The sequence below is a fragment of the Colias eurytheme genome, chromosome 20 (assembly GCF_061535395.1).
Source record: "Colias eurytheme isolate Ceu_HAF_F1 chromosome 20, ilColEury1 Martin Lab GWU primary, whole genome shotgun sequence".
Lineage (NCBI taxonomy): Eukaryota > Metazoa > Arthropoda > Insecta > Lepidoptera > Pieridae > Colias > Colias eurytheme.
The window spans coordinates 1201611-1222378 of NC_142999.1; the positions used below are offsets into that span (position 1 = coordinate 1201611).

Here is a 20768-nt window from a genome sequence, read left to right on the forward strand (position 1 = left end):
TAGATCAGCGACTAACAAACATTAATTTCAGTTATTTAAAATACAAAAGTAGCAGCTTCCTATAAGCTTCTTAATATTTGTTTGAGTGACATGGTTACGCCCTGACTCCTGCATATTTTTCATTATTTCGCATATGGGGCATATGATTTATACTGAGCGACATTTTATTCTTATGAGGTATTGGTAGCTACATGGTAGGTACTATGAGAACATTTTTTTTTTAATTTTACTTTGTTATCTGGATTTTGTGCATTGAACTCATTAGTCTGGATTGTAAAACGTCGTACAAATGAAGAAATAGGATTATATGGCAAACAAAACTTCGGAATTTACAAAATGAAAAAATATCCTTAAACGTTTTCGGGATTATATTTGTAATATTAAAATTCCTGATTAAGATAGGTAACCCTGTATAATGTACATAAGTATACCAAAATACATAGTAATTTTTAAAATTATTTTCTGTCTGTCTGTTAATTGTTATAAAAGTTGTTCCGCCTGGAATCTCTGGAACGACTGGACCGATTATAACGGGACTTTCACTGACAAATAGCTGATGTTATAAGGAGTAACTTAGTCTATTATGATATAATACCACAGGAATTATCCTTATGGAAAACGCAAGTGAAACCGCAGCTCGTACCCAAATAAAACACAAATCCACTAACTATACATTTATTTTACATTTATTTATCAGCGATCTCAGCGACTTTATCCTTATCTTCAACAACTTCAGAAGCAGTTTCTTCAGCAGGAGTTTCTTCTGGCATTATCCTTGTTAATTTCGAAGGGTCCTTTGGCGGAGCCCAGTCTGGTATAATTTTATCGTGTACTCGCCATACTCCGTACAAATTGGACAAATGCTTCTCAAAAACCACGTATTCTAGTACATCCTTTGCTAATATTTCACTGCCGTGCAGTAATCTGCCGAAGCGATCGTATACGGATAGCTGCTGGCGCGTGTGGAAGCGAACGGTTACCTGAAATTTAATATACATATATATGAAAATGTTATCTTGTCTAAAGTAATCTTATTAATAAATTATAAATGCTAAAGTTAGTGAGAATGTATGGATGGATGTATGTATGTTACTCTTTCACAAAAATCTACTGAACCGATTAGTGTGAATCTGTACTGTGTACTGTGTTACGGTTATAAATTAGGAGATTTTCACCGAAAGTGAAACGAAATATCTAAATAGTAATATAGAGCTGAAGTTTGTTTATTTGAAAGCGCTTATATAAGAATTCGATTACAAAAATTATTTAATTGCAATGGGGCTGCTTAACATTAATTGTATACTCATAAAATACCTTTGAAAATGTTTATAGGTTTTCTTATTCAAATTTCTTATTCAAATAAAAAACAATCAAATTTGAATTGGAAACGTTACTTCACATATCTTAGGCTATCTGAGCTTTGAACCCGATTTTAAATTAAAAGTCATGTCTATCACTACAAACGAATATATTTTTTTCCACTAATAGGGTACTTTTCCACCAAATATGTGCAACAATGTGTAGCGAAGAATGTGTAAGTAAATAACCAAAAGTATCGCTTCGAACGCTTAATGCTTCAAACTTAATAAATGAAGCAATATGATTGGTTTTTACACACATTCCTTGTTACCCATCCTCGCACATGATTAAATCCACCCTAAACCTCTCACTGCTAACCTCTAGGCCCATTTATCAGTCATTTTTAACATACGTAGTAATCGTCAAATCTTCAAATCGTATTTTATTCTATATATCGATTTTATGGATTATCCACATTTTTTTCAATTTGTGCATTTTTTGCAATTTGTGCCTATAAAAAATTTTTTGGCACAACTAACTACAAACAAAATATGTTTCACTACTTACTACATATTTACTTTAAAAAAGTCCTATCTAATAAAACCACTCATAAGAATACATCAAAACCATACCTGTCCAAATATATTCTCCTTGCTAACAACATCTGTGCACCTCGCATGCACAACCCTTGGCGGTTCCAATGACTCCAGAAACTTCCATCTTATCGTCTTTCCATTTGTATTGTGCATAAATTCCGGATACGCTTTCTCAGTAACCAAAGTCCTTAATACTTTTCTGTCTCTATTAATCAAACATTCGTGCGCCTTCACGTAAATGTCTTGCGCTTGCTGACAGAAGGCTTTCGTATCGAAGTCCTCGTCGAAAGATTTAATTTTGCGGATTGCCATCATTGATTTGGACTTCTTTTCGATTAACTCGACGGCTTGTTTCGCGCGAGTTGTGGACACGAGGGACGCTTTGCCGTCGCCCTCTGGATTCACGTAGCCTTCGAAAACTCCACCTGTAAATTAAAGTGTATAATGGTTAATTTTAGAATTTCTCTTTCAATGAATATTCAAAATATGTTGTGTGATAACTGAATTTTAACTAAATAAAACTGAAATAATAAATTTGATTACACGGGTGGCTGAATTGGTCAGGAATCTGTCCTGGATTGTAATTGTACAATCCAGGGCAGATTATTAATTTTTATTGTTTTCTCTAAGAATTTGGTAAAATAAAAAATCAAATATTCCTAAAACTAGTTTTGGCTAGGTAAAAACTTAAAACTATTACACCTATAACAAGTAACAAGTACATATTAAGTTCTAGATAGAGAGTTTAATCCATACTAATATTATAAATGCGAAAGTAACTCTGTCTGTCTGTCTGTTACTCAATCACGCCTTAACTACTGAACCAATTTGCATGAAATTTGGTATAGAGATATTTTGATACCCGAGAAAGGACATAGGCCACTTTTTATTGCGAAATATGTACAATAATATTATGTAGTAGTTAATAATATCAAATCTTTTTTATTTCTTACTTTTCCGTTTTTGAAGTCGGTTGTTTTTAACGCAGTTATTTGTATTTAATACTTTTTAGTGTATTTTTCAACACGAATCAAACGAGCCCAAACTCGATAAAGTTGAGTCAATATATTACTGAGTTCCTATGGCCACCTTTCGATTCCATCATCAAATCAGCTTCATGTCATGATAATGTTTCATCGCTATCAAATTTACATACGTATACAAAATTTCAGCTCTATCGGTTACCGGGAAGTGAATCAAAGTTACTTGCTACATATCAACTTAGTCATCGAGTACAGACAAAAATGCTCATAAAATAAAAACTACTGGGCCTATCCGAAAAAAAAAATTATGGGACCAATTCGACACCATCCCGCATCGAACAAAAAAAGAATCACGTAAATCGGTTCAGAAACCTCGGAGTAATCGGTGTACATACATAAAAAAAATATATACCGGCCGAATTAATAACCGCATTAAATCGCATGGAGAGCTTAATTTTCATTTAAGGCTCTAATCGCACGGAAAGCTAAATTTCACAAAAAAGCTCTAATCGCACGGAGAGCTTAATTTTCACAAGAAACTCTGATCGCACGGAGAGCTTAATTTTCACAAAAAGCTTTAATCGCACGGAAAGCTTAATTTTCACAAAAAGCTCTAATCGCACGGAGAGCTTAATTTTCGCAAAAAGCTCTAATCGCACGGAGAGCTTAATTTTCACAAAAAGCTCTAATCGCACGGAGAACTTAATTTTCACAAAAAAGCTCTAATCGCATGGAGAGCTTAATTTTCATAAAAAGCTCTAATCGCACGGAAAGCTTTATATTCACAAAAAGCTCTATTCGCACGGAAAGCTTAATTTTCACAAAAAAGCTCTAATCACACAGAGAGCTTAATTTTCACAAGAAGCTCTAATCACACGGAGAGCTTAATTTTCATAAAAAGCTCTAATCGCACGGAAAGCTTAATATTCACTAAAAACTAATCGCATGGAGAGCTTAATTTTCATTAAAGGCTCTAATCACACGGAGAGCTTAATTTTCATATAAAGCTCTAATCGCACGGAAAGCTTAATTTTCACAAAAAGCTCTAATCGCATGGAGAGCTTAATTTTCACAAATAGCTCATATTGCACGGAAAGCTTAATTTTCACAAAAAGCTCTAATCACACGGAGATCTTAATTTTCACAAAGAGCTCTAATCCCATGGAGAGCTTAATTTTCACAAAAAGCTCTATTCGCACGGAAAGCATAATTTTCACAAAAAAAACTCTAATCGCACGGAGCTTTATTTTCACAAAAAACTCTCATCGCACGGAGCTTAATTTTTCTCATTAAGCTCTAATCGCACGGAGAGCTTAATTTTCACAAAAAAGTTCTAATCGCATGGAGAGCTTAATTTTCATAAAAAGCTCTAATCGCACGGAAAGCTTTATATTCACAAAAAGCTCTATTCGCACGGAAAGCTTAATTTTCACAAAAAAGCTCTAATCGCATGGAGAGCTTAATTTTCACATAAAGCTCTAATCACACGGAAAGCTTAATTTTCACAAGAAGCTCTAATCACACAGAGAGCTTAATTTTCACAAGAAGCTCTAATCACACGGAGAGCTTAATTTTCATAAAAAGCTCTAATCGCACGGAAAGCTTAATATTCACTAAAAACTAATCGCATGGAGAGCTTAATTTTCATTAAAGGCTCTAATCGCACGGAGCTTAATTTTCACAAAAAGCTCTAATCGCACGGAGAGCTTAATTTTCACAAAAAGCTCTAATCGCATGGAGAGCTTAATTTTCACAAAAAGCTCATATCGCACGGAAAGCTTAATTTTCACAAAAAGCTCTAATCTAGGGATGTAACGATACATGATTTTGCAGATACGATACCGATACCGATATTTGTAATAAAATATCGGCGATACCGATACCGATACCGATATCGATGGCTTGGTAGAAAAATAAATAGTGAATTATGCATAAAAGTTACCAACATTTAACAGAGACTCAACTGTAAATCGTATTCTTTTAAATAACAATGCCAAATCAAAAAACAAGAAAACCATTTATTTTAGTATTATTATTTTGCAAAGTCAGTTAAACTTTAAGTTATAGGTACACATACAATCAGTTCCTAATAAAAGTTTACTATTGGTAGAGTTTTTTCAAAAAACAAAGTGCGCACGCGCGGGCGGCCTCAACATCGGCGATACCGATATATCGGCTTGCCGATTATATAGGCCGATATATCGGTATTGGTATCGGTATCGTTACATCCCTACTCTAATCGCACGGAGAGCTTAATTTTCACAAAGAGCTCTTATCCCATGGAGAGCTTAATTTTCACAAAAAGCTCTATTCGCACGGAAAGCTTAATTTTCACAAAAAAACTCTAATCGCACGGAGCTTTATTTTCACAAAAAACTCTCATCGCACGGAGAGCTTAATTTTTCTCATTAAGCTCTAATCGCACGGAAAGCTTAATTTTCACAAAAAGCTCCAATCGCACGGAGAGCTTAATTTTCACAAAAAGCTCTAATCGCACGCAGAGCTTAATTTTCATTAAAGGCTCTTATCGCACGGAGAGCTTAATTTTCACAAGAAGCTCTAATCACACGGAGAGCTTAATTTTCATAAAAAGCTCTTATCGCACGGAAAGCTTAATATTCACTAATAAAATTAACTGCGTTAAAAACAACCGACTTCAAAAATGGAAAAGTAAGAAATAAAAAAGATTTGACATTATTATTTATATGTGCTATTTATTAAAAAGGTTTGATGTCGGTGCACGGGCTTAATACTAAGTGCTTAATGCTTAATGTTCGGCACCAACTTCAAACCTATTTAATAAATAGCACATCCATAGTCCATACTAATACATATTATAAATGCGAAAGTAACTCTGTCTGTCTGTCTGTTACTCAATCACGCCTTAACTACTGAACCAATTTGCATGAAATTTGGTATAGAGATATTTTGATACCCGAGAAAGGACATAGGCCACTTTTTATTGCGAAAAATGTACCACGGGCGAAGCCGGGGCGGACCGCTAGTTCAAAATAAAAATTGCTTCTTCAATTTTATTTTAAATAACATACATTCATATTTCATACTTGTTATTGTGAATAAATAAAAAAATTAAGATTTTCCAAGAATGCTATTTAATAAAAAGAGTAAATAAGTATGTCTAGTACAATCTAGTCAGATTATAGATTTCAATGGTTTCTACAGTCATCTATTGATACTATTTATTTATTACTAACTCCGCTCCGTGGTTTCACCTACATTGCTCCGCTCATGGTGGTCTTAGTGTGATGATATATAGCCCATAGCCTTCCTTGATAAATGGGCTATCTACCAAAATAATGTTTCAAATCAGACCAGTAGTTCCCGAGATTAGCATGTTCAAACAAACTCTTCAGCTTTATAATATAATAAATATAAGTATAGATTTATGTTGTTATTTATTATTACCTGTAGATGATAATATATAGAATGGTATAAGTATAGATTTATGTTGTTATTTATTGTTACCTGTAGCTGATATATAGAATGGTCGATCACTCCACGGCCTCGGCGGCACCACGCCTCTCTCCTTCATCTTCTGCCTCATACGTTCTTGCGAAATACTCTCAAAATCTTCATTAAAATCCGGTAACTCTACTTTCAGATACTTTTCTTTACGCAGTTTTTTGAATTTGGGATTGTAGTGTTTCGTTGTTGTGGTACGATTGGCTTGCAAATAAACCGCGGTGGGCAAGAGCCGCAGTTGGTTAAACTAAAAATTAAAAAGGAATGATAACCGTCTTTTAAATTTGTTATTTAATTTAAGTGAAAAGAATAGGGAGAAATTTATACCTTAACCAAAACTGTATTCGCCATCCTGGTATAAGTCTTTTTCACTTATTAATATAATACAACAAATTCAAGTTAATTTCATGAATCTATTCATTTGTACATAGCTGATTTTCTAGGTCTTATAATTGTTATTTTTAAGAAGAAATTATTTTGAGAGTTTCTATTTTCTAACCTCAAATTTCAAAACATATTTCCGTCATTGTCAACGTCAATTTTTTTTTTTTTGTATATTTAGAATCGTAGCTACAGATCTTAGCCTTTTGGTGCGAATAATAATCGATACGCAAAGTCTTAGATCGCATAGTAGTGGCAAAGTATAGTAGAGCCACTTTAATAGGCAACATTTGACAGTTCAACAAAATTCAACAACGTAACCTAGTAACGACGACATAGAATAACATGATATTTCGTTTTGTTAGAACTGCACATTTGCTTAACTTTTTTCAATTACGATTACATATTTATAATAATAATGACCGATACAAGTAATTTTAGGATTTGATTTTACTGATAAACCATTCTAAACATAATAAACAATTTCTGATTTAAAGAACTGACGTCGCTACAATTTTGTGTCAATAAACCTTATTTCTTTTTAAATACCAGAGACGTTACTCTAATAATCGAAATCTGACATCTAGAATCGAATGCATTGATTACTTGGGAATAAAAATCATCATAAATTATTGACATGTGTTTCAAGTTCGATTGACAAATGTTTCAAGTCCGTATCGATTAATTCACTTTAATCGATGTTTTTAAGCAGGTTACCACCCTATGAAGATAAAATTGATAGACGTCAAATGTTGCCTATTAAATTGGCTCGACAATAGTTTCTTACTTTTTGATATTACAATTACAATTTAATTATAAATAAATGCACTGCATGAAGTAATATTACTTTCAAGTTTGGGCGATAAATTATTGTTTTCTCATTTTATTTTATATTTCTGAGTTGCAAAGAAGATAACATTCTCAAGTAGACACCATTTAAACACCTAAGACAAGTGGTTAAGTTTGATTACGACGACGACGACGATTGATTACGTCAATCTCATACATTCATAATCTATTCTATTCAACTTTACGCTAATAGAAAGCCACTTGTCTAGGGGGGCTTGTCTTGTCTTTCATCATCGCTTTCGCTGTTTGAGGACAAGTAAATTTGTACCAATTTAAAAAAGGACATCTTCCAAAAGCTGGAAATTCCTTCAGAAAGATTAGATATTGTGCAGTTTTGTGGGACTTAGACTTAAGTTATTGTAATAACTTGTAAGAATAATTTCAATAAATAAAAATAATAAAAAAGGCTCATGGGTGGTTGTGATAGCTCGCCACCGGGCGACCCACTAGGTGTGTTTGCCTGCTTTTTTATATAAAAAAATGATACGAAACAAAAAACTAAATCAATATTTAAATAGTATGTTTAATTTTTTAATGTACACTCGTCCTAACGGAAACTTCAGTGTCCTGAAAAGAAAAAAAGCATTGTCTATGGTTATTATTTTAATAAAATATTTTAGTCATATGTTCTCCTTTCAAATTGTGATTTTTATTTAAGTGTTACAAAATTCAATAAATTGTTGTGTTGTCTTTTTAAAATATAAAAACTAAATTTTTACGATAAATTTTTTCATATTATTATTGTATACGCATTTTTCATTAAGTAACATATTTTTTGTTTTCTACCTATTACACAAAGATATTCTTGAAATTTTCCTTATATATTGCATTATTTCATTTTAAAATTTTATTTCTCCGTAAAAATTGCGTTTTCCTTGAAAATAAAGTATTTTACAATTAATTTAAATCGATATTTGGGTGCTTTTCAACCGGATATCCGGCGACTCCATACACGTTGTCTCTAGTTCTCGAACGAACAGAGATCGTCGCAGCGTTTCTTTCTTTTCTGAACAGGCGCAGTCCGAGAGAACTCGCAAAAGGAGTAAAAGGCTCCTACATAACCTGTCACTACGTAAGTATCAGTGTATAGTCTAGTAGATCAATTGTATTTAACTAGTATCAAAGCTTATTTATTAGTATTTTGCTGATATATATTGAATTATCCTTGCTGAGTCATACGTGAAGGTTGTATTTCGGTTATTCCACCAAAGCCCCCTCTTTGTACTTGGCGGTGCCTTACCCTTCTTGTGGTAAGTAGGCGTCGCCTCGAATCATGTGAATCTTTAATTAATAAAAGTGTAGTTAGATAAAAAGACATAATATGTAAGCATGTGAAGTGCGGGGCGATGACCTGTCGCTTTCATGAGTGGGTCCGCATTTTGCCCTGTACTTATTGCCACGTGTATTTGTTTCAGCAATATATTGTATGAGTCAGAAGGTAGAAAAACCAGTATTATCGGGTCAACGGATCAAGACCAGAAAAAGAGGTGAGTGATCATTGATATTCTATAATATTGATTTTTATTTCATAAGCCATAGAATTACGCGCTTGGTTTAGATGCATCTTCATCATATATTTTAAGTACCTATACCTAAGTATCATTAGGTTAGTTATTGATGTACGTATCAAACATTGTTTTATATTTTGGCCTTCACCTTGCAAAATGCCAATAAAATGTTAACAAATTTAGTAGGTCATGTGCTTGTTTAATACTCTCTTGTGAAAGTAGCAAGTGCTAATTAATTGATATCAACTGTCAACAAAGAGTCAAAGAATATTAAGTTACTTGTCTATAGAACAAATTACCTATACATTTGAAATGATAAATTCTATATTTTTGGATTATACTTCAATCAGTTAATAATAATTAATATACACATTTCAAATCTTAATTCAAGGTACATTGCATCAAGTCAAAAATGATATTGGTATATTGTTCCTGAAAAAACAACATTATAATCTCTACTTTCCAATAGCAAGTTTCCATAAAGTTTTTTATTTAGGTAAATGTTGACAAATACCATATAATTTAATTGAAAACTTTACTCATATCCTGGACACTCAGTAACTGATATTTTCTCCAACTATATTATTTAAAAATTTACTAAATCAATGAAATAATTAAACCTATATCGCCTAGTTTTTGAATAACTATCATGATTGGTTTTCATAAATCTATCTTATTTCTGTTATAACATTATTGCTGAGAGCACGCATTGCTAATTTTATAATCCTTTCATACAAAACATTTTAACCAATTGATTACACCAAATATTTTATTCACAAACCTTTAAATATTTAAGAATTTCAAACAAAATTAGACGCTTCCAAATCCTTTGATTAAAAGGTTTTTATTTAAAAGAGAATCATTTATATAGGTACAGATTTTGTATAGGTACATGAGTATTATTCAGATGGTCTCTTAATTTTCATACTTGGTAAGTAGTAGGTACATAACTGTATTTCAAACATTCAACATATAACTGTACAGTGACTCGAGTTAACCTCAATTTTTTGTTGACACATTGTTTGATTAGCCACATGGAGGTTGAACGCTTTTGAACAAAGACTATCTTGCTTTCATGATTTTATAATTACATGAAATATATTTCGCATTTTACATTATAAATACAATTATTAATTGCTTATTCTATATTAATTAATAAATGTTCTCACAATTTTATTAACTTATCTAAAAAATAAGGTTAACATCATGTTGGTAAATATGTTAAGGTTGTATTTTAATTTATGATTATGAACACAGTTGATATAAATTTTACATGTTTTCAGTAATATCCAAAAGAAATTTACTAGTGTTAGTTTTTATCAAAATATAAAACTTAATTCTTTTTACAGACTTAACATAATAATTTAAAAATTTAAACTAAGTATACATGCATTAGTTTATGTTTATTGGTCATAAAAATTATTATTTTTTGTTAAGAATCAATAGTATTAAAACAGACAAAATATATCTCAATAATTGATTTACAAATAACAAGTTAACATTATCTTGATAGTGAATTGTTTTAAAATGTTGTCAAATTTATTATGTTTTGAGACACGACTCTCGTGACCATGAAAATGGCCTTCTGTCACTTCCCCATATACTGATAATGTAATCATTATCAGATTTAGAGCCCCATACTTTATAGTTATTTGCACAAAATGTGTTATATAACATCTCTTCCTGCACTAAACGCTTGGTAGAGAAAAGTATTATTTGCTATAAAATCGTCAGTGCAGTATATTTCACTATTTTATTAAAAAGAAACTTCTTTTAAAAAAAAAAACTTCAAAACTTAAGAATAAAATTGTCCGTACATTATGAACAAATAGGTAATTAATTATAAAACATTTTTTAAAAACTGCTGATTTTGTTATGTCAAAAAAAAAAACATAAGTATTAGAACAATTTAATGCCATTTCATCTCATGAAAATGATGTGTATGAACACAAATATTCGTGTTTATAATATCCCTTATCAAGACCAATTAAAGGTATTTACTATACTTGATTCTTTACCTACTTTAATTGTTCTGTAATTATACTGAATTAAGTACATAATATATATATGTATAACAAACAGGCTGTGCGCCCTGTCTTCCCCTGAATAGATCAGATATAAAAGTTTTTTAACATTTTAATGGCTAATATTCTTCTACTCATAGACAACTTGTATCCAAAAAAGTTCACTTGGCTATAGAAGTAATAAAATCTTTGTCTAGCTTTTATGTATTTATTGCTTAGCATAAAAGTCTATAAACGATATATTTCATGCTAATTGGCTCTCTAACTTGTCTATAAATAGATGTATAAGGGCAGCAAGTAATTTTCCTTTATATAATTTACTGTCAAGACAAGCCGCTAAGTTATGAATCACGATGGCCTCGCGCATGCCGGCTCGAACGAATATCGTCACTTTGCTTATAAATTAATGGCTGTTTTCAATTGTGTATTCTCGTATTTAATAAATATGCTGAGCCATTAGCTTTTTATGGCTCGGTGTTTGTTGAAATTTTATTATTTTCCTTGTTTGTGCATGCCGCGCAATAATTTTGAAACTCAATTTGTTTTGAGATTTGTGAAATGAATAAAAGCTTTAATGTGATGTTAATAACCAGGTATTAATAGATTATTATTTTCAATAACCGGAATGTGTAATTATAGGAATGCATAAACATGTTTATTTATAATCTATGTCATAGCTGAGAATAATAGGTATTGTAGGTTTTGAATTCTATGAGATAGACTGATAGAGAATAGAGAGATTCAAATAAAATGTGACTGAAACACAATAAGTAGGTACCTAGTCAGGAAATGAAGCTTTTTTTATCTTATACAAATTCATAACAATTAAGTATTATAATATTTCATTATATTGCTGTAAATATTGTTTTTCTCTTGGAAATGACTTCATTATTTTCATGAATCGCATCCCACACAATTATAGCAATTATACCATGTAATCACTCTTTTATTGTAGAATTTCCTCAAAGCAAACAAAACATTCAAAATAACTGAGTCACGTTCCTAAATGACTGAAAACAACATGAAAAATAACCTTCCAAAACGAAACGATGCAATATTCAAACATTTGATTTTTTTTAATATGAACACAGTCCATAGATAAGAAAACCAATCCTGATAATTTAAATGGCCATAGACAACAGACACCACAGACTAAAAAAGAACTTTCCCCGTTCCCGCCAGATGAGAAAGAGAAGTACGACCCGAACGGGTTCCGCGACGCTCTCGTCCAAGGGCTTGAGCGCGCGGGCGGAGACCTGGACGCGGCCTATAAATTCCTAGACGCGGCCGGCTCCAAGCTTGACTATCGCCGATATGGCGAGGTCATTTTCGACGTGCTTATCGCCGGGGGGCTGTTGCGTGAGTATTCTAATAAATTATAAAAAAAAAAATTGATAGGTAATATTTAATGCACATGTTATGGTGTATTTAGCTTTTTTCACAGTTGAGTTATTATTAAAAATACATATATACAAGTCTTTATACTTTGATCCAAAGTGGTAATAAAAATCGCTTTAAATGGTACAAATTAAAATTTTACTTTTCTTTAATAAAGTTTGTACAAACGGTACATTTGACATGATGAAAAAACTGGCTAGAGTCCTGACATCTGATGAGAACTCCTCACTCGTTCGTTTTTCTGCTGATCAACACATCATTACCTTCAAAAATAACCTGTCTATATAGGAAATATATATAAAATGTGTGTGTTTGTCCGCCAGTCCCCGGCGGCTCGGTGTCGATGGACGGGGAGACACCGAAGACCAACACTTGTATCTTCAGCGCGAGCGAGGATATGGAGACGATGCGCAACTTTGAACAGGTGTGTTCTGTATAAATTTATAAAGAATAGAAAAAATTCGATCACTCAGCAGGACTCGAACCCGCATCCTTTCGCGCCATTCCGGGGCGGATGCCTGACCAACTCAGCCACTCGTGACCCGCCAGAGCAATCGAAAGGATGCGGGTTCGAGTCTCGCCTCGTGATCGAATTTTTTCTATTCTTTATAAATTTAATATATTTATAAAGCATTTGAATGCCATAAAACCAAAAATATAAATTCAGGTATGTTCTGGAACATTCTAGAATTTTCTAGAATGTTTTTATGGTTTAACAAAATGTAGTGTTTTTGTTTGTTAATATGTCTGTGAGGTTTTACTGTGTATATCGTTATTTTTTATTCTACTTGGAATATACATACCTATTTTATTTCATTTGTATATTTTTATTTTTTTGTAGATTGAAATATTGAATTTCGATTGCAAGCCATTTTTAATTTAAATTCAAAAAGATAGTTACTTACACTAAGTTTAGTTTTAATGATATGAAGCAATATTATATTAATTTCCGTGTAATTTATACACCATTTAAAATAACATTTTTGTGCAGGTATTCGTGAAATTGATGCGACGTTATAAATATCTGGAGAAAATGTTTGAAGAGGAAATGAAAAAGGTAAATTATTATGGTAATTGCATGACTTTTTTTTACTCAATTTCAACACAATTAGATTTTTTTTCATTTAATATGGAAAAATAAATTATTAATACATTTATTTATTCTGCAGGTGCTCGTTTACATAAAGGGCTTTGATGCAGAGCAGCGCATCAAGCTTGCTAGGATGACGGCCCTTTGGCTCTGTAAGTATAATGTATGAATTAATAAAATTAAAAAAAAAATGATTATTTTGACAATATATTTTATGTAACTCAACACAAAGTTTTTCAATGAATCCATGTTTTTACGGACTTAAAAAAAATTTTTAATGCAAATAGACTTCCTTGAAAAAGCCTTTATCTATCTCAAAGTTTATCTTATATTTGAGTACTTATAATTTCATATTATATTTGAGAAAAAAATACACTTTGATTTTGTTGTTTACAATTAAAAAATGTTAGGGCTGATTTTTCAATCCTTGGTTAAAACTTATTCATCGATTAACATATTAAACTACCATTTCAAAAATGTGTTCTCATTGTCCGTATATGACAGTTTACAGGTGACATTTTAAAATGTTCGTGTAATACTTTATTGGACGGATAAATTTTAACCAAGGATTGAAAAATCGGCCCTTATTCAAATATTATACTTGTTGGCACACGATTAGAGCCGGCTCGACTGTCTCTAGTCGAGTCGGTGTCGAAGTGTGCAATATTGAAGTGCGCCGATTATTCTCGGACCTCGCCTTTGCGAGGCTCGTTACACTGGCGGTGGTACATTTTTTTATAAAAAAAAAGAATAGTTTATTTCGTTTCTAAATTTTACAAAATTTGGAGTAGTAGGGCCCTCCTAGTAAGTTTTTTATATTTTGAAGTGAAAACTTCTTTAGCGGCGTTGAGCACTTTTTCTGTAATGGGTATAAAATCTTAAACTCGCGTCAGGACACGTGACCTGATCGAAAAAGCGTAAGACGTATACCATTCCAAAATATCAAACATCTCAACGTTAATAATCAAGTTTTCACTTCTGTCGGCACTCCCGGAGTGCAACCCGTCTTTTTTTATAAATTATTATCGATTTATATTTAAAAGGATAATATTAGAGTCTATAGCATCTATTATATTTAATTTTGCGTAGATGTGAAGATATAATTAGCTAAGTTAATAGTCAATATACACTGGATTAATTACAATTTACATTATCTCGTTATGACAAATAAATATATGTAGTTTACTTTATTGAATTGTCCAAACAAGGCCTTTTTCGATTGAGACCAAGCTTTACAATAAAAAAAGACGGGTTGCACTCCGGGAGTGCCGGCAGAAGTGAAAACTTGATTATTAACGTTGAGCATGTTTGATATTTTGGAATGGTATCCGTCTTACGCTTTTTCGATCAGGTCACGTGTCCTGACGCGAGTTTAAGATTTTATACCCATTACAGAAAAAGATCTCAACGCCGCTAAAGAAGTTTTCACTTCAAAATAGAAAAATAATGCCCTAACAAGTGAAAACACTTTTGTTAACACATTGTCACTTGGCAATACCATAGAAATTTTCCAACTATACAATATTTTAACCAACCCGTTCCTCAGGCAACGGCTGTGTCCCACCATCGGTTCTACTTGTTCTCGTGAACGAGCACCTGCTCAAGGAGAATGTAGCACTTGAGTTTGTGCTCGAAGTGTTTGTGACCATGAAGGCTGAGCGAGGGGTGGCCTCGCTGGTCACATCGCTGAAGAAGGGCCAGCTGGAGGGCAGGTGCGCTATTATTTTATATGATAACTAGTTTTCCCCCCGCTTTGTCTAAAACCTAATAAATTTTATACTAAAACCTTCCTCTTGAATCACTCTATCTATTTAAAAAAACCGCATCAAAATCCGTAGCGTAGTTTTAAAGATTTAAGCGTACAAAGGGAAATAGGGACATTGGGACCGAGAAAGCGACTTTGTTTTATACTATGTAGTGATGTAAAAAATATATATAGAAACAGCTGAAATGTATTCACAGTTCAATAACCATCAAATGTTTACTAAAAAGTAAAAATACAAGACAATTAACATAGAAGCAACTAAGGAATGTAGAAAAGGGGGCATTATGGTTTATAATATGGTTTTATTAAATAAAACTCAATGTTTGTTACTAAACTTCTGGGAAATGGTTGAATTTTTACGTTATTTTTTTTTTTTGTGTATTTGGTATGAATAGGTTTTACGAATAGTTTCATGGTGTTAGGTGTCGTTTTTCCTGTTGTTTCCAATTAGCATGTAGATAATAACTTGGTAAAACATATTATAGTTGTGCTACTTTGAATTTGGACTTTATGAAAGCCACAACTTCTAATCTTGTTTTAATAATAATATCCTGAGGTTATTTAATTTGCATGATTTTATTGTAAAGATCAAGTAAAAGACTTCAGGGTAGATAAATGCGACATGTACTGGCTCATTGTATTATTGCAATGGCGTCATAAGTGTGGCTACAGATAAATTTGATTTCATTAATTATTACCAAATGGGTTAGAATTAGAATGAAGGAATAAAAGTTATTGTGTATTCCATAATGAAAAAATGATTTGTTTGCGGATTTTTGCTATAGTTGCTTGATGAACTATTCTAATCTCATTTTATCTATACATGTACATAATATTTATAAAGTTATGTCTGCTGCAAATAAATGTCGAACATTGAGCGTGCTTTACATATTATACTCCTACCATTGCATACTAGCTGTTAATGTAACAATTTATGCGGCCAAAGTACCTAATAGAGTCATGTTGCATATTGTCCATTATTGACGTGACAACGTCTTATAATTCGATAGAGCCGCCTGCACACACGAAAAAACATGACTCATGCGGCGTTACCTCGCTCTGAGGCGTTCCATGTAAGGCTTGAAGTGCGAGCGAGAGCGCGGAACGAACGACAAAGAAGCACAATCGGACGTTGTCACGTTCAACTATCGTCAGTAAACCGACTTTACAGACAATTAAATTTTTTTTCAACAGACTACTCGAGTTCCTCCCACTAAACCGTCGTTCAGAAGAATCGTTAGCTGCAGCGTTCGGTGCCCGTGGTCTCGGTGAAGTGGTCCGATTGCACCGGGCACAAGCTTCGCAGGAAGCTCGGAGGGAACTCACTCGGGTACTGGACGATGAACTGGCTGATGAGAAAGCGGTGCGGGATATCATACCGGAGTTGAGGGATATGGCACTGAAGAACGATATACCTGACCACGAGGTGGTCGCTATTGTGAGTATACTAGATACAGATGTAGTGAACTGCTGTTCATATACACAACACACACTACATAATATATAGACACTAGATACACAGCATATTAACTCGCACAAATGAATAGGCTCTATCTGGCAGGCATAGACTGTCACTACTTGTCATTAAGTAGGATGCTGTCAAATGCCTATATTTATATTTTTCTTGTTGTATCTTGTCATGTTTAAAAAAAAATAGTTGCAAAAAGTATGTATGTAGTCTAGTTGTATTTGAAAAAATATCAATCAACATACAAGAAACAAACTTAAAATGACCATAATTATACTGCTGTTACTTCCAGACAGTGCAAAAAATAAGAAAAAAATTAAAACACAATTTGCAAATAATACAATCCATACACCTAGTCAAACATTTTACCGCTTCACACACAACCCAAACCGACGATACCAAATGATGAAACTTGATGACGAGTCAGAGTGGCACAACCAAGTGTCTGCGGCTGGTGGCTACTGAGTCTTTCGGGCGCTACACAGCTGCAGCACAGCGGTTGTGCTGCCGTGTCGATATGGCAGTCTGATTTAGTGAACTATTGTGGTAAACGCTTGTACGATGTTATTGTTAGTCATGTTTTGTAAGGCTCTCTTTGCTTTGTTCGCTAGAAAACATCTAAAATGTTTTCTTTGTTGTAAAAAAAAAAGACGGGTTGCACTGGGGGAGTGCCGGCAGAAGTGAAAACTTGATTATTAACGTTGAGCATGTTTGATATTTTGGAATGGTATCCGTCTTACGCTTTTTCGATCAGGTCACGTGTCCTGACGCGAGTTTAAGATTTTATACCCATTACAGAAAAAGTGCTCAACGCCGCTAAAGAAGTTTTCACTTAAAAAATGAAAAAACTTAACTTTCAATTTAGAAAATAGTTTTGTTGATGCCAAAAATTGTAACTTGTCATTACAACTTGATGATTTTTCAACAACGTCCTACAAGCTTTTACCCCTAAACAATAGTCCACATCACACGAAATACTCCAAAAAAACATTTCCTCCACAAAATATATAGCGTTCCAAAACTTTCAGATATGGCAGTGCGTTATGTCGCGCGGCGAATGGAACAAGAAGGAGGAATTACTTGCGGAACAAGCGGCGAAACATTTGCGCCAGTATACACCACTATTGGCTGCGTTTGCGCATTCTGCCAAGGCGGAGATTGCTCTGTTACATAAGGTTCGTATTCCTTGCTTTTAGATGTCTTCCTGCGTGATGTTGGGTAGGAAGTGGAACAAGATTTTATGTGAGACTAGCTTTACGCCCGCGGCTTCGCCCGCGTTTTCAACGAAAAACCCGCATAGTTTCCGTTCCCGTGAGATTTCCGGGATAAAACCTATCCTATGTGTTAATCCAAGTAACCCTCTATATGTGTGCTTAATTTCATTGTAATCGGTTCAGTAGTTTTTACGTGAAAGAGTTACAAACATCCATACTTACAAACTTTCGCCTTTATAATAGTAGTAGGATAAAAGAATTTGTAATGGTACATAAAACTGTTAAATAAATAATAAATAAAGATTTGCACACAAGTAGAACCGTCACGAATAAAACAAAGTCGCGTCGGTGTGGAAACTGTGCTAAAGCATGAATGCGTGGATTGTCACTTGCTTCAGTATATCGCTGGAATCGACATGCAAACACTACATTTTTGTTATGAAATCTATACATTCCTTTTATGAATTTCATAAAGACATATTGAGGCATATTGTTACTAGAATATACATACATGATAGTTTAATCTCTATCGCACTAACATACATATTTAATTTTTCAATTTGTAAATTGTTCATTGAAACTAGATCATACAATCAAGATTTAACACATTTGACGTATATTATCATAAACATCTTAATATATATAAATCTCGTGTCACAATGTTTGTCCTCAATGGACTCCTAAACTACTTAACCGATTATAATAAAATTCGCACACCATGTGCAGTTCGATCCAACTTGAGAGACAGGATAGTTTTTATGAAAAAAAACGTAAACATGTAGGTACCACGTGCGAAGCCGGGGCGAACCGCTAGTACTACTATAAAATGTTAAACATAAGTTATTTAAAAAATTTAGTTTATTCACAAGTTGTGAAACAAGCTATTAGTGATTCAATTTGGCATTTTTCATATAAATAACTAATATATATGATCGTCTCCAGGTGCAAGAGTTCTGCTACGAGAACATGAACTTTATGCGAGCGTTCAGCAAACTAGTGGTGATGCTGTACAAGAGCAACGTGCTCTCGGAGGAGGTGATACTCCGTTGGTACAGAGACCCCAACTCGTCGAAGGGCAAGCTGATGTTCCTCGAGCAGATGAAGAAGTTTGTCGAGTGGCTGCAGAGTGCGGAGGAGGGTACGTACAGACAGACTCACAAACTGCATGTTGGAAGGTGATACTCCGTTGGTACAGAGACCCCAACTCGTCGAAGGGCAAGCTGATGTTCCTCGAGCAGATGAAGAAGTTTGTCGCATGGCTGCAGAGTGCGGAGGAGGGTACGTACATACGTACAGACAAATTGATTGCCCGGTTATATGTGCATGCAAGAACATAGAAAGGTTTATTTTGCACCTACAGTTATGAATTTAAATGTTTCTTTATTGAGCTAGACTGTCTTTAGAAGCGCTTTGATTCAAAAAAATATAAAAAAATTCCCTTGGTCAACCACATGTTCACCAGGTAATTTTTATTATGATCAAATAGACTTGCAGATTGTTTATAATAAGCAAGATTACCCCTTACACATAGTTTATTTACTTGAAATGTAGGAATTTACGCAGAATACTGAGAATATATTTTGTAATAATATTGTTAACCATTTTTAAATTTTGAGTCTTGCTGATTTTGTTTATTTGCAACAATATTTTTAATTTTGTTTCTATTCTCAACAGAGTCTGAGAGCGGTGAGGAGGAGGATTAATTTAAGCGCAGCGAGTGAGACTGACAGCGCCGTTCCACAACAATGCATAATCAACAACCGAACAACACAACAACAATAGCAACAATAGCAACAAATAGCAACAATAGCAACAGGACGGCGTCAACAGACAACCGCCGCTCCACACGCATAATACAAATAATCTAACGCGTGGAGCGAGCGAACTTTTCTACAACTGTATATTATTCATTTCTAAAGTAACATGTTGATGAAATACAATATTTTTTATTCAATTTTTTTAGTAAAATTTCAAATAAATGTGGTGACACATCAGCGGTTTTTTTATTTGCGGCCTTCCCTATATCATACTTGGACAGAAACTACATCAGAGCAGATTTTACAAACTTAGTTTTGATTTGATTTTGAATTTTAGCCGATTTTGAAAAAATGTATTAACAGCAACCAGAAATGTAGTTTATTTGTGAAAACGAAAAGATCTAGTCTAAAAATATACTATTGGTATACTAAGCGCGAAGGGACTTGTAGTTTTGCATACACTGATCACGTAAAAAAATACTTAAAACAACGGTACATCAAAAATTTTTTGCTAAATTTTTCATGTTTTCTTCTCTAGCTTCGCGCAGCCGGCATATACCGCTTCTCTAATGTGAGCATTTTGTCTATGAAAACATAATCTTAAACGATAGCTCACGTGCTGGTGGCAAAGTTGGGCGGGTTGCTTGTTATGGGTGTACACTAGAGTTTTAAGAATTCATCTATTTGAAAAAAAAATGTGTCTGGAATTTTATAAGTATTTTTACGTTCAGCGTATGCAAAACTATAACCTCCTTTGAGCTTAGTATACCAACAGTGGGACACCCTGTATACAATATCCCATTCCTTGAATTTGCAAGCTTCTTTTTTTTTATAAAATTGTAGCGAAAATTGAGAGAGTAATGCAATGGCCAATGGCAATCAACCGAAGATTAACAGGTAGATATAGTTTTGAAAAAATAATACTAGGTAATAAACACTGGCAACGATTTCTG

General features: G+C 33.4%; 2 protein-coding genes across 2 annotated transcripts; one reads left to right on the forward strand and one right to left on the reverse strand.

Annotated features, from left to right (window-relative positions):
- Positions 1–661: 661 nt before the first annotated feature.
- mRpL45 (mitochondrial ribosomal protein L45) lies at positions 662–6875 on the reverse strand. Its single transcript, XM_090113733.1, has 4 exons — positions 6689–6875; positions 6365–6608; positions 1932–2320; positions 662–980 (listed from the first exon to the last, which is right to left on the reverse strand). The coding sequence occupies exons 1-4, from the start codon at positions 6710–6712 to the stop codon at positions 687–689; spliced, it is 951 nt and encodes a 316-aa protein (XP_089969859.1). The 5' UTR covers positions 6713–6875; the 3' UTR covers positions 662–686.
- A 1632-nt stretch (positions 6876–8507) lies between these two features.
- Positions 8508–20052, forward strand: kra (basic leucine zipper and W2 domain-containing protein kra). Its single transcript, XM_090113702.1, has 11 exons — positions 8508–8663; positions 9007–9078; positions 12306–12482; positions 12845–12945; positions 13513–13578; positions 13691–13763; positions 15158–15323; positions 16571–16814; positions 17873–18019; positions 19001–19196; positions 19733–20052. Exons 2-11 carry the CDS (start codon positions 9018–9020, stop codon positions 19759–19761), a joined length of 1260 nt encoding a protein of 419 aa, XP_089969828.1. The 5' UTR covers positions 8508–8663; positions 9007–9017; the 3' UTR covers positions 19762–20052.
- The last annotated feature ends 716 nt before the right edge of the window (positions 20053–20768 follow it).